Source organism: Heptranchias perlo, chromosome 5 (genome assembly GCF_035084215.1).
Source record: "Heptranchias perlo isolate sHepPer1 chromosome 5, sHepPer1.hap1, whole genome shotgun sequence".
Classification (NCBI taxonomy): domain Eukaryota; kingdom Metazoa; phylum Chordata; class Chondrichthyes; order Hexanchiformes; family Hexanchidae; genus Heptranchias; species Heptranchias perlo.
This window is the reverse complement of record NC_090329.1, coordinates 55,816,396-55,828,428: the sequence shown is the minus strand read 5'-3', so window position 1 is coordinate 55,828,428 and position 12,033 is coordinate 55,816,396. Positions and strand designations below refer to the sequence as shown.

The following is a 12,033-nucleotide window of genomic DNA, read 5'->3' as shown; positions in this document are numbered from 1 at the left end:
GCGACGCTGGTTAAGAAGGCCATAAAAAAGGGAAATCGAGCACTGGGGTTCATCTCTTGAGGGATAGAATTGAAAAGCAGGGAAGTTATGTTCAACTTCTATAGAACCTTGGGTTAGACCACACTTGGAGTATTGTGCATAGTTCTGGTCTCCATATTATTAAAAGTCTATAGAGGCACTGCAGAAAGTGCAAAAAAGATTCACAAGGATGATACCAGATCGAAGAGGATATACTTATCAGGAAAGGCTGAACAGGCTGGGCTCTCTTCTCTAGAAAATAGAAGGCTGAGGGGTAACCTGATAGAGGTCTTTACGATAATGAAAGGGTTTGATAGGGTAGATGTAGAGAAAATGTTTCCACTTGTGGGGGAGTCAAAAAATAGAGGTCATAAGTATAAGATAGTAACTAATAAATCCAATAGGGAATTCAGGATAAACTTCTTTACCCAAAGAGTGGTAAGAATGTGGAACGTGCTCCCACAAGGAGTAGCATAGATACATTTAAGAGGAAGCTAGATAAGCACATGAGGGAGAAAGGAATAGAAGGATATGGTGATAGGGTTCGATGAAGAGGAGTGGGAGGAGGCTCGTGTGGAGCATTAATGCCGGCATGGACCATTTGGGCCAGATGGCCTGTTCCTGTGCTGTAGTTTCGATGTAACCCCCACAATCTTCTGAACCAGAGGCTGGCACCTGGCTTGTTTGGTGGTGCTCCTGCCTCCGAGTCAGAAGCTTGTTTTAAAGATTAGTGGGATAAAGGAATTTTTTTGGTGTTCAATTTATTTTTTTCATATCTCTCAATTAGGTAGATTCATGTTACCATATTTGGATAGCTCATAAGAGGTTTGGTCTAGAACGTGCTTAATTTGTATTCCCCCTCCTCTTGATGGAATAGCCAGGAGTGTCTTAAATGGAATGGATGATACTTGGAACTTGTGCGTTTGAATGTGACTTGGCCAACCCTTTCCACTTCTCTCCCCAAAATCCTATGAAGCCATGGTGTTCTCCTGCTTGTTAGCACCCCCCCCCCTCACCCCCTGCCGTATGAAGGTATCAACCACATGCAAAGACCATGACCAGTGACTATTAACAATTCTTTTTCCTCATCATGAAGTGATGAGGAAAAAGCTCAGTTCTGTGTTTCTGCAAGGGTATTAGGGGACGAAATTCCAGTTGTTGGCATGAGTGCAAAACAGAAAGCCAGGGGATGGTTGTGGCTGGCATTCTAACACAAATTCTCAAGGCATTGTGTTTCAAACAACCACCAGGGTCAATTTTGGGATGTGTTTGTTCTCAGCTTGACCCTGGATGCATACTATTGTTATGCTATTTTATAATGTACAAAATTATGGGAGAAAAGTACAAAGTAACATTCCAAAATGAAAACAAAACAAAGGACCTGTTAATTGCTACTCATTTTTTGACATTTCTCAATGGGACAAATAACAAAATGAGCAATCTGATAAGAATTTACCAGAGTTGTCCCACAGGTATGTTATTTGAGAATTAAAATACTGTTTAATCTGTAAAATTCTTAACATTTAATTTATATGATGAATTAATTCAACCTAATGTGTATCCAAAAGGTGGTAACACTTGAACTGATGTAGCATTCAGCATATGTAGATGGAGAAAAAAACAAATAATTATTTTGTATTATGTTGTGCATATGAATGTGGTAGATTTGGAGTACTCAAGCCGCATTTAATTTTTATTTGAGAATACAAAAGTAAATTTGTGCATAATTTTGCTGTGAAACCTGCCGTAGTGATTTGACAGATTTTTTTAACATATGAAGTATTGAGTGAAATGGAAAATAAGGGCAAATGATGAGTTCCTGTATTTCCATATGAGGACAGTGTCTGCATCCTCTTGGACTGCACTGACTCAAAAGTCTAAAATTCTTATTCCCTCGACATCCTCTTTATAAATCTTTTTATAATATCTCCTCCTTCGCTTCTTGAAGAGGGAGAACTTTATAATGTCAGCATTAACTTGTCTCCCTTGGCTCCACCAATGGCGATCATACCTTCAGCCACCTAGACCTCCTGCTTTGGAATTTCCTCCATAATCCCCTTTGCTTCTCCACCTTCCTCTGCTCCTTTAAGACACTCATTAAAACCACTTCTTTGACCAAGCTTTTGGTCATCCCTCCCAATATATCCTCCTTTGGCTCGATGTCCATTTTTAGATTATGCCACTGTGAAATGCTTTGGGATGTTTTTCTATGTTAAAGGCACTATATAAATGCAAGTTCTTGGTGCCCCAATAAACGACAACGGATTTTTTAGATTTTAGCTAAACTTGATTTCTGACAAGTAAAATCCATGAGGCTGGAAGGTAAACAGTTCCATATTGGTCTAGGCACTGTGGCCATGTCCTGTAAACATGGGCAGCATGTAGATGTTAGGAATTAAAAGAATAGTGGTTTCAACATTTACTCCAAACATTTGAAGAATTTATTTCCATTTGGAAATTCACGATTGGTTTGGGGCCATTTTGGTGGGAAAGGGTTAAAAATTGGTTCAATGTATTTTTTAAAATTGTTTTTTCCTTCATGAACATTTATAGCTTAATAGAGCTAAGTGCTTTTACAGAAACAATAGCATCTGGTGAAAATAGTTTCTAATTCAACAATGAAATGTAAAAGCAATTGTGCTTCATGTCTTGACTTGTCGGGTTGAGTATGCAGTTTCACTACGAAGTTGTAATAGTGATAGAAAACAGCCTAGTCTTCAAAATCTGTCAGAAATAGTGTCATGTGTGCTGATAAACTGAAATATGATAGTCCTGGGGAAATGGAATATTTCTTTACTTTGCACTTTGAATTTTGAACTCTCCAGCACTGAGTATCTCATCCATGAAATACACCTTGCAGTTGAAATAATCCTATAGGAACATAGGAAAAGAGTAGGCCATTTAGCCCCTCAAGCCTGTTCCGCCATTCACTGAGATCGTGGCTGATCTGTGACCTAACTCCATATACCTGCATTAGCCCCATGTACCTTAATATCTTTGGTTAACAAAAATCCATCAATCTCAAGTTTAAAATTAACAATTGAGCTAGCATCAACTGCCATTTGCGGAAGAGAGTTCCAAACTTCTACCACCCTTTGCGTGCAGAAGTGTTTCCTAACTTCACTTCTGAAAGTCCTGGCTCTAATATTTAGGCTATGTCCCCAAGTCTTAGACTCCCCAATCAGCAGAAATAGTTTCTCTCTGTCTACCCTATGAGTTCCCCTTAATATCTTGAAAACTTCGATCAAATCACCCCTTAATCTTCTAAATTCCAGGGAATACAACCCTAGTTTGTGTCATCGTGGAAGCGGACTGCATATTTAAGTAGCACTGAATCTGATGTAGTTTTGCAGAATACAGGCGTACAGAACTGTGTATTGTTATAACGTGCACTGAGGTGGGTTGGGGGTAATATACTGGCATGGATAGAGGATTGGCTAAGTAACAGAAAACAAAGAATCGGGATAAAAGGGTCATTTTCAAAATGGCAATCTGTAACTAGTGGGGAACCGCAGGACTCAGTGCTGGGGCCTCAACTATTTACAATATATATCAATGACTTGAATGAAGGAACAGAGTGTCTTGTGGCCAAATTTGCAGATGATACAAAGATAGGTGGAAAAGCAAGTTGCGATGAGGACACAAAGTGTTTGCAAAGGGATATTGACAGGTTAAGCGAATGGACAAAAATTTGGCAGATGGAATATAATGTGGGAAAATGTGAAGTCATCCACTTTGGGAGGGAAAAAAAAGGAAAATATTATTTGAATGGAGAAATACTACAAAATGCTGCGGTACAGAGGGATCTGGGTGCCCTCATAAATGAAACACAAGAAGTCAACGTACAGGTGCAGCAGGTAATCCAGAAGGCAAATGGAATATTGGCCTTTATTTCTTGGGGGATGGAGTATAAGAGCAGGGAAGTCATGCTGCAACTGTACAGGGTGCTGGTGAGACCACACCTGGAGTACTGTGTACAGTTCTAGTGCCCTTATTTAAGGAAGGACATACTTGCATTGGAGGCAGTTCGGTTGATCCCAGGTATGGAAGGGTTGTCATATGAGGAAAGATTGAACAGGTTGGGTCTATACTCATTGGAGTTTAGAAGAATGAGAGGAGATCTTATTGAAACATACGAGATTCTGAGGGGACTCGATAGGGTAGATGCTGAGAGGATGTTACTCCTCATGGGGGAATCTAAAACTAGGGGGCATAGTCTCAGAATAAGGGGTCGCCCATTTAAGATGGAAATGAGGAGGAATTTCTTCTCCCAGAGGGTCGTGATTCTTTGGAATTCTTTACCCCAAAAAAGCTGTGGAGGCTGAGTCATTGAATACATTCAAGGCTGAGTTAGACAAATTTTTGATCGGCAAGGGAGTCGAACGATTTTGGGAAAAGGCGGGAAAATGGAGTTGAGGTAAAAATGAGATCAGCCATGATCTCATTGAATGGCGGAGCAGGCTCAAGGGGCCGAATGGCCTACTCCTGCTCCTATCTCTTATGGTCTTATGCTCTTATGCGTTTACCTTTGCACATTTCTTTGTGCAACTGCATTCTGCTGCAGCAATAAATATCTGAGAGTCAAATTGAAAAATAATACTCAAAAAATGCAGCATGAGATAATTGGGTTAAAATACATCAGTAGGGTTTTGATTACATATTAAGACAGTAGAATTTTCCCACATACATTCCATTGTTCTAAACTTGGATGCAGAATATGGGAATGTCTACAATAGTAACCATCAATCAGCTATTGTCAACATCATGGAATGCGCTGACAACAGCTCAATGATTGTTAGTGGTAAATAAATTTTGCCAAAAGTCATTAAATTCTAGCCTCTTTGATGCTTTTGATTTTCTATTTTTTAACCATGCAAATAGTATCAGAGTAATTGAGATTGAATTTAGTGGGTTAGATTTTCAGCTGGCAGAAAGTCGGGGGTGATGTTGATGTCTAATGGGAAACTTATTTTATACCTCACAGTAGCAATAACAAAAAATTGAGGGTGGGCATTGTATTTTTCCTTGTTCTAAATCTAGTGATAAGGATCTACCACTGAGGCTTGCTGGAGGGGCTGATGAATAATAACATTATTGTGCTACCCGGTTTTTATTGTACATTGTTGATGGAACCATTGTCAGTTTAGAACATGTTTCAGTAACCGTATCCTTCAGCACAGTGCTGGCTACCTCGGCAGGTTACTCAGCAGACGAGTTCTGTCCTCGGCTTCTTAGGACTCCGTTTGTGCAGTGCACTGTGTGCAAAATGCATCACAAAAAACATAAGGTGGCACTGGTATTTCTAAAACTGGCTTTCTACCCATCTGTACAATGCCAGTGGCTTGACAACACCAGAGATCTGGTTTGTTGTACATTTTCTTACTCACATTTTGGTATTACTTCTGTGATGGGAAGATAACACACAGGGTTAACACATGGTGTCAGCTTTGGCTCAATGGTAGCAGTCTCACCTATGAGTCAGAAGGTTGTGGGTTTAAGCCCCATTTCTTTTGGATTAGACGTTAAACTGAAGCCTTGTCTGCCCTCTCAGGTGGATGTAAAAGATCCCACAGCACTATTTGAAGAAAAGCAATGGAGTTCTCCTGGTGTCCTGCTTAATATTTATCCTTCAACCAACATCACAAACAGTTTAATTGTTCATTTATTTTATTGCTGTTTCAGGGAGCTTTCTATGTGCACTTGTTATGCAGCCAAACAGTGACTACACTTTGAAAGTACTTCATTTGCTCTGGGATGATCAGAGGTCATGAAAGGCACTAAATAAATGCAAGTCTTTTTTTCTTTCTTTCTGCAGTGGCAGTAGATTTTCCACTGCCAATGTTGGTAATCCATCTCCTGCTGCTAACCTGGAGGAAAACCTGGCCCACAGTCTTGTTGGCCAATTGTTACTTATTCTGACCTGAGAAACGAACGGTTGGTTACATGCCCAAATGCATTGTAGTTGTGTGAATATTCATCAATTTTAACAGCAGGGCCTCATTACCATATTGTTGTACCGCCTTCCGCCAGGCAGCCGGCAAATGGACAACGTGGCCGACAGGTGGGAGGGAACGATAGCGGCAGGTGGCTGCAGTTGGGGACCTGTGGGGATGGTCCCCGGCACTGGGAAGGGAGCATTAACTCCAGGCCGTAATTGGGACGGGGGGGAGGGGGGACGGAGATCGGCAACCGAGAGGGCTGGGGCGGGAGCGAGGGGAGGCCGAAGGTTTCCGTGAGAGGCTTAGGGGGAGCACTCCTTCTCCTGGCCCATAAGGAGGGCTAAAAGAGCCACTTATCTTGGGGATCCGGAATCTCCAGCCTTGGATCAGCTGCCGCGACTCCCACAGCTCGAGCCTCCCCTTCACATAATATTAAATTAATGTCATGGTGCTGATGATGTCATCAGATTGTGACTTTGGTATGTTAATTAGCCCCATGCCTGCCTTTTGCAGAAGCCTTGTCAATGTCCTGATTTCTGCACTTCAAAATTTAAGGGGGTGAGAGAGAGTTGGGGGGGTCGTAAAATTAAGGTCATCATCTCTGGAAACATAAGGTGCTGACTGGCTGTGAATTTCCAACATTTTGTATTATATTACTTTGTATTTTTAAAAAAATCAATGACTGATCAAGCTCTTTGTAAGAAGGCTGATCAGGGAAATACGTTGCTTCTACTTCCAGGGTCTTCCTGGCTAGGACATCAGCAGTCCCCAATTCTGTCCCTGACCTGAATTGCAAAGGGCATTTATCCTGACCTTTAGGTTGCTGGGTGGTAAGGAGAACAGAGCTGAAGAAATTCCTGGCATGGGAAATCACACCTCTTGATTCTCCGCTATCATGGGCCTTGTTTATGGAAAATGGAGGTTCCAACCATCCAGGCCACGTCAGAATAACTGGGTTTGGACCTAGTGTATTCAGGTCATGTCCAATTTTGTTCAGGTACCACTGCACACCTGGCCGACTTATGCCAGGCACGCACCTCTGGCCTGGAGAAAATTCAGGGACATACTGTCTGAAAGCTCCAAATAATACTCACTGATTTGAACAGTTATCGGTGGCGGGGGGGCTTCATTTATAGAATCATAGAATGGTTGCAGCACAGAAAGAGGCCATTCGGCCCATTGAGCCTGTGCCGGCTCTTTGTAAGAGGAATCCAGTTAGCCCAGTCCCCTGCTCATTCCCTGTAGCCCTGCAAATTTTTGCTCTTCAAACAGTTATCCAATTCCTTTTTGAAAGCCATGATTAAATCTGCACCCACCACCCTTTCAGGCAGCACATTCCAGATCATAACCACTCGCTGCATGAGTTTTTCCTCATGTCGCCTTTGGTTCTTTTGCCAATCACCGTAAACCTGTGTCTTCTCATTCTCGACCCTTCCGCCAATGGGAACAGTTTCTCTTTATTTACTTTATCTAAACCTGTCATGATTTTGAACACTTCTATCAAATCTCCTCTCGACTTTCTCTGCTCTCAGGAGAACAACCCCAGATTCTCCAGTCCATCGATGTAACTGAAGTCCCTCATCCGTGGAACCATTCTAGTAAATATTTTTTGCACCCTCTCTAAGGCCTTCACATCCTTCCTAAAGTGCAGTGCGCAGAATTGGACACACTACTTCAGTTGCAGCCAAACCAATGTCTAATAAAGGTTCAACATAACTTCCTTGCTTTTGTACTCGATGCTTTATTTATAAAACCCAGTTTCCCATATGCTTTTTTAACTGCTTTCCCAACCTGTTCAGCCACCTTCAAAGATTTGTGCACATGTACCCACAAGTCTCTCTGTTCCTGCACCCCCTTCAGAACTGTACCATTTAGTTTATATTGCCTCCCTTCGTTCTTCCTGCCAAAATGTGACACTTCGCACTTCTCTGCATTAAATTTCATCTGCCGTGTGTCTGCCTATTCCACCAAACTATTCTTGTCCCCTTGAAGTCTATTACTATCTTCCTCACCGTTTACTACACTTCCAAGTTTTGTGTCATCTGCAAATTTTGAAATTGTGCCCTGTATACTCAAGTCAAAGTCATTAATATATATCAAAAAAAGCAGTGGTCCTCGTACCGACCCCTGGGGAACACCATTGTATACCTTCTTCCAGTCCAAAAAACAAACGTTCACCATTAATCTCTGTTTCCTGTCACTGAGCCAATTTCGTATCCATGCTGCCACTGCCCCTTTTATTCCATGGCCTTCAAGTTTGCTGACAAGCCTATTATGTGGCACTTCATCAAACGCCTTTTCAAAGTCCATTTCCACAACATCAACCACATTGACCTCGTCAACCTTGTCTGTTACCTCATCAAAAAAACTCAATCAAGTTAGCTAAACATGATTTGCCTTTAACAAATCTGTGCTAGCTTTCCTTTATTAATCCACGCTTGTCCAAGTGACTGTTAATTTTGTCCTGGATTATTGTTTCTAAAAGCTTCCCCATCACCGAGGTTAAACTGACTGGCCTGTAGTTGCTGGGTTTATCCTTACACCCTTTTTTGAACAAGGGTCTAACATTTGCAATTCTCCAATCCTCTGGCACCACCCCCGTGTCTAAGGAGGATTGGAAGATTCTGACCAGCACCTCTGCAATTTCCACCCTTACTTCCCTCAGCATCCCATCCGGACCGGGTGACTTATCTACTTTTAGCATAGCCAGCCTTTCTGGTACCTCATCTTTATCAATTTTCACCCCATCCAGTAACTCAATTATCTCCTCTTTTACTGTGACTTTGGCGGCATCTTCTTCCTTGGTAAAGACAGTTGCAAAATACTCATTTAATACCTCAGCCATGCCCTCTGCCTCCAAGTGTACATCTCCTTTTGGTCCCTCATCGTCCCCACTCCTCCTCTTACTACTCGTTTACTATTTATATGCCTGTAGAAAACTTTTGGATTCCCTTTTATGTTAGCTGCCAGTCTATTCTCATACTCATTCTCTTTGCCCCTCTTACTTCCTTTTTCACGTCTCCTCTGTACTTTCTATATTTGCCCTGGTTCTCACTTGTATTATCAACCTGACATTGATCATACGCCCCCTTTTTCTGCTTCATCTTACTCTCTATCTCTTTCATCGTCCAGGCAGCTCTGGCTTTGGTCGCCCTACTTTTCCCCCTCGTGGGAATGCACCCAGACTGTACCCGAACCATCTCTTTAATGGCCGCTCATTGTTTGCTTACAGTTATGCCTGCCAATCTTTGATTCCAATTTACCTGGGCCAGATCCGTTCTCAACCCACTGAAATTAGCCCTCCTCCAATAAAGTATTTTTCCTCTAGATTGCTCCTTGTCCTTTTCCAAAACTAATCTAAACCTTATGATACTATAATCACTGTTCAGTAAATCTTCCCCAACTGACACTTGCTCCACTTGACCCACCTCATTCCCCAGAACGAGATCCAGCAAAGTCTCCTTCCTCGTTGGGCCAGAAACATACCGATGAAGAAAGTTCCCCTGAACACGCTTAAGAAATTCCTCCCCCTCTTCGTTCTTCACACTATTCCTATCCTAGTCTATATTAGGATAGTTGAAGTCCCCCATTATCACTACTCTATAGTTCTTGCGTCTCTCTATAATTTCCCTGCAAATTTGCTCCTCCATATCCTTCCCACTAGTTGATGGCCTATAGAATTACAATAGTGTAATGGTGCCTCTATTGTTTCTTAACTCTAACCAAATAGATTCCATCCTTGACCCCTCAAGGACATCCTCTCTCTCCAGCACTGCAATATTCTCCTTAGTCAATACTACCACCCTCCCTTTTTTGTCCTTCCCTATCTTTCCTGAACACCTTGTATCCAGGAATATTTAGTACCCAATCCTGCCCTTTTTTGAGCCAGGTCTCCGTTGAGCCACAACATCATATTCCCGTGTGGCTAATTGCGCCTGCAGCTCACCAACCTTATTTACCACGCTTCGTGCGTTTATTCTAAATAACTGCTGTTAAATTCAAAAGTGCCTGCCCTTCAGACACAGATCTGAAAAAAATTACATCAAATGTTTGCGTTTGAAATGTGTGGCTTGGCTTCTCGCTCAAACAAAGTGAGGTGGGAAAGTTGCTACTTCACGGTATTGGAAGAGTGGAGTGGAGCAATTGTTTTGCTGAGAGGGAAACCTGAGAGAGGACATAACCCATGTAACAAGACATCATCCCCCACTTTTAATCCCCATTCGGGACATATGTTTCCAGTCATATACCTAGTATTGGATTTGTAGGATGTTACCTTAAATAGTAACTCATGCTCTTCCTGCACCGCATACCAAATTATATGGAACTAATGGGCATATTCTTCATTTTCAGAAAAAAATTACCTTAAATATGTTTTTGGATACAATGATGGCTGACCCTCCTCCACAGTGCCTGGTCTGGTTACCACTTATGCACAGACTTGCCAATGTGGAAAATGGTAAGTTTGAGAGATTAAATATTAAATAGCAATATTAACATATTTTGAAACTAATTGCAATGAAAGTTATTCTCTGCCGTATCTCAATTTAACCAGGGGTGACCAAAGTTTGAAAATGACTGTGTAACTTAGTACATGAATTATATTTTCAGAGTATGAATAGACAAAAATACAGGTTGTGCACATGAAAAGGCTCTTAATCACCATAATACACTGAAAAGCTTTCTGAAGCAATCTCTCAGCATCCAAGGGTAATTCTTGTTTCTTTGTCTTTTTGTTCTGTTTTCTTAGTGCATTTCTTAAGCTCTCAGGTATCAGCCTTGAGAATATTAATCATGTAATAAACCTTGCAACAAACTGGAAGGTATTGTTGTTGAAAATGCCAAATGCTCAATCAAGAATATTGTCCTCAGTGTCCAACTTCAAAACTCCATTGGGCAATCAAACCATTACCATATAGCATATGTGTGATTCAGAGGTTCTGTAGTGACCAGAATGGGCTTGGCCACTTGACCCTTGACTGCCCTACTGCATTTAAATGACAGTGGGGAATGCAGCCCTGGGGAAACTGGCCAATTTTATTGCCTTCCTCCTGATGTACTGCTGACCCCAGGTATCGACAGAAGAGCGATGGTGATATATGCCGGGGCAGTTGTGGGAAGCCTGCTAATGGCTGTTATAGGGAGAGAGCACCTAGTAGTGGCCACTTCTCAGTCTCTTCTGCCCAATACTGTACTCAAAACAGGCCATGGCTCCTCGAGAAGCTTTTAACTTGTAGTGCACAAAATCTTTGGAGGGCTTCTGCCCAGTTTAAATTTGGCTCCTCCTATTTCTGGTACTGCAGCACATGTCTGCATTTTGCTCCCAAGCAGTGGCAGGCTCCCTCTGTATCATGGGGGTACCTGCCATGCATCTTCAGTGACCCTTGACCCAGAAAAATGGGTGGTTGGAAGTCCTGGCCTGAACTCACTTGGAGAGGAATCCAGTCTGTAAAGTCTCAGCCCCATTGCTACTGGTGATTTCACAGGACAGAATTGTCCCCAATTTTGCACTAATTGGCACTAAATTTTTAACTCATGGTTGTTGTGGGAAATGGAAAATATCAACTGGTACAGTAGCGGATGGTCTTCTGAAGTTCAGATTGAAGCATGTTGTTGGGGCAGAGTAGATGGAGCCTCGAACTGTGCTGTACCTGATTTGGATATACATAATGCTGATACCAAAATGGAAAATGATCCATTTTCCCATGTTTACATCAAAATTTATTTTGTTCGTTTTCAATAAGGGAATCAAAACTCTCTTGTTGGTTTTATTCTTGTGCATTATCCTGTATGAGGGCAACTATGTAGAACTGTACAGATTATATGCAGGAGTTGAGAGCAGAGAATTTTACGTTTTTTTTAAAAGCAGTCTCCTTTCCCTGGCATGACCGAAAGAGCATGTCTCTTTTCGCTTAAGAACTTGCCCTCTTGTATGATTTCCAATTTTCACTGGTACAGACTTGAAGATGGGTACTGGAGAAGAGTAAAATACCTCCTTTCCAATAGGCATGGAGTTTAACATTATCGAGCAACCTTTGAGGATGAAGGTTAAGGAATGCCATTTTCAATCCTCAGTTCA

The 12,033-nt window shown here is 41.8% G+C and overlaps 1 protein-coding gene across 18 annotated transcripts in view; it reads left to right on the top strand.

Annotated features, from left to right (window-relative positions):
* LOC137321765 (dystrobrevin beta-like) overlaps positions 1 to 12,033 on the top strand; it is a 534,882-nt gene that overhangs the window by 223,126 nt on the left and 299,723 nt on the right. For all 18 annotated transcript variants that reach the window (XR_010962899.1, XM_067984400.1, XM_067984401.1 and 15 more), the window contains one exon: positions 10,308 to 10,413. Coding sequence is in view for 17 of the 18 variants with exons in the window: in XM_067984400.1 (XP_067840501.1) it covers positions 10,308 to 10,413 (106 nt within the window). In the remaining variant the exon portion in view is untranslated. The remainder of the gene's footprint in view (positions 1 to 10,307; positions 10,414 to 12,033) is intronic.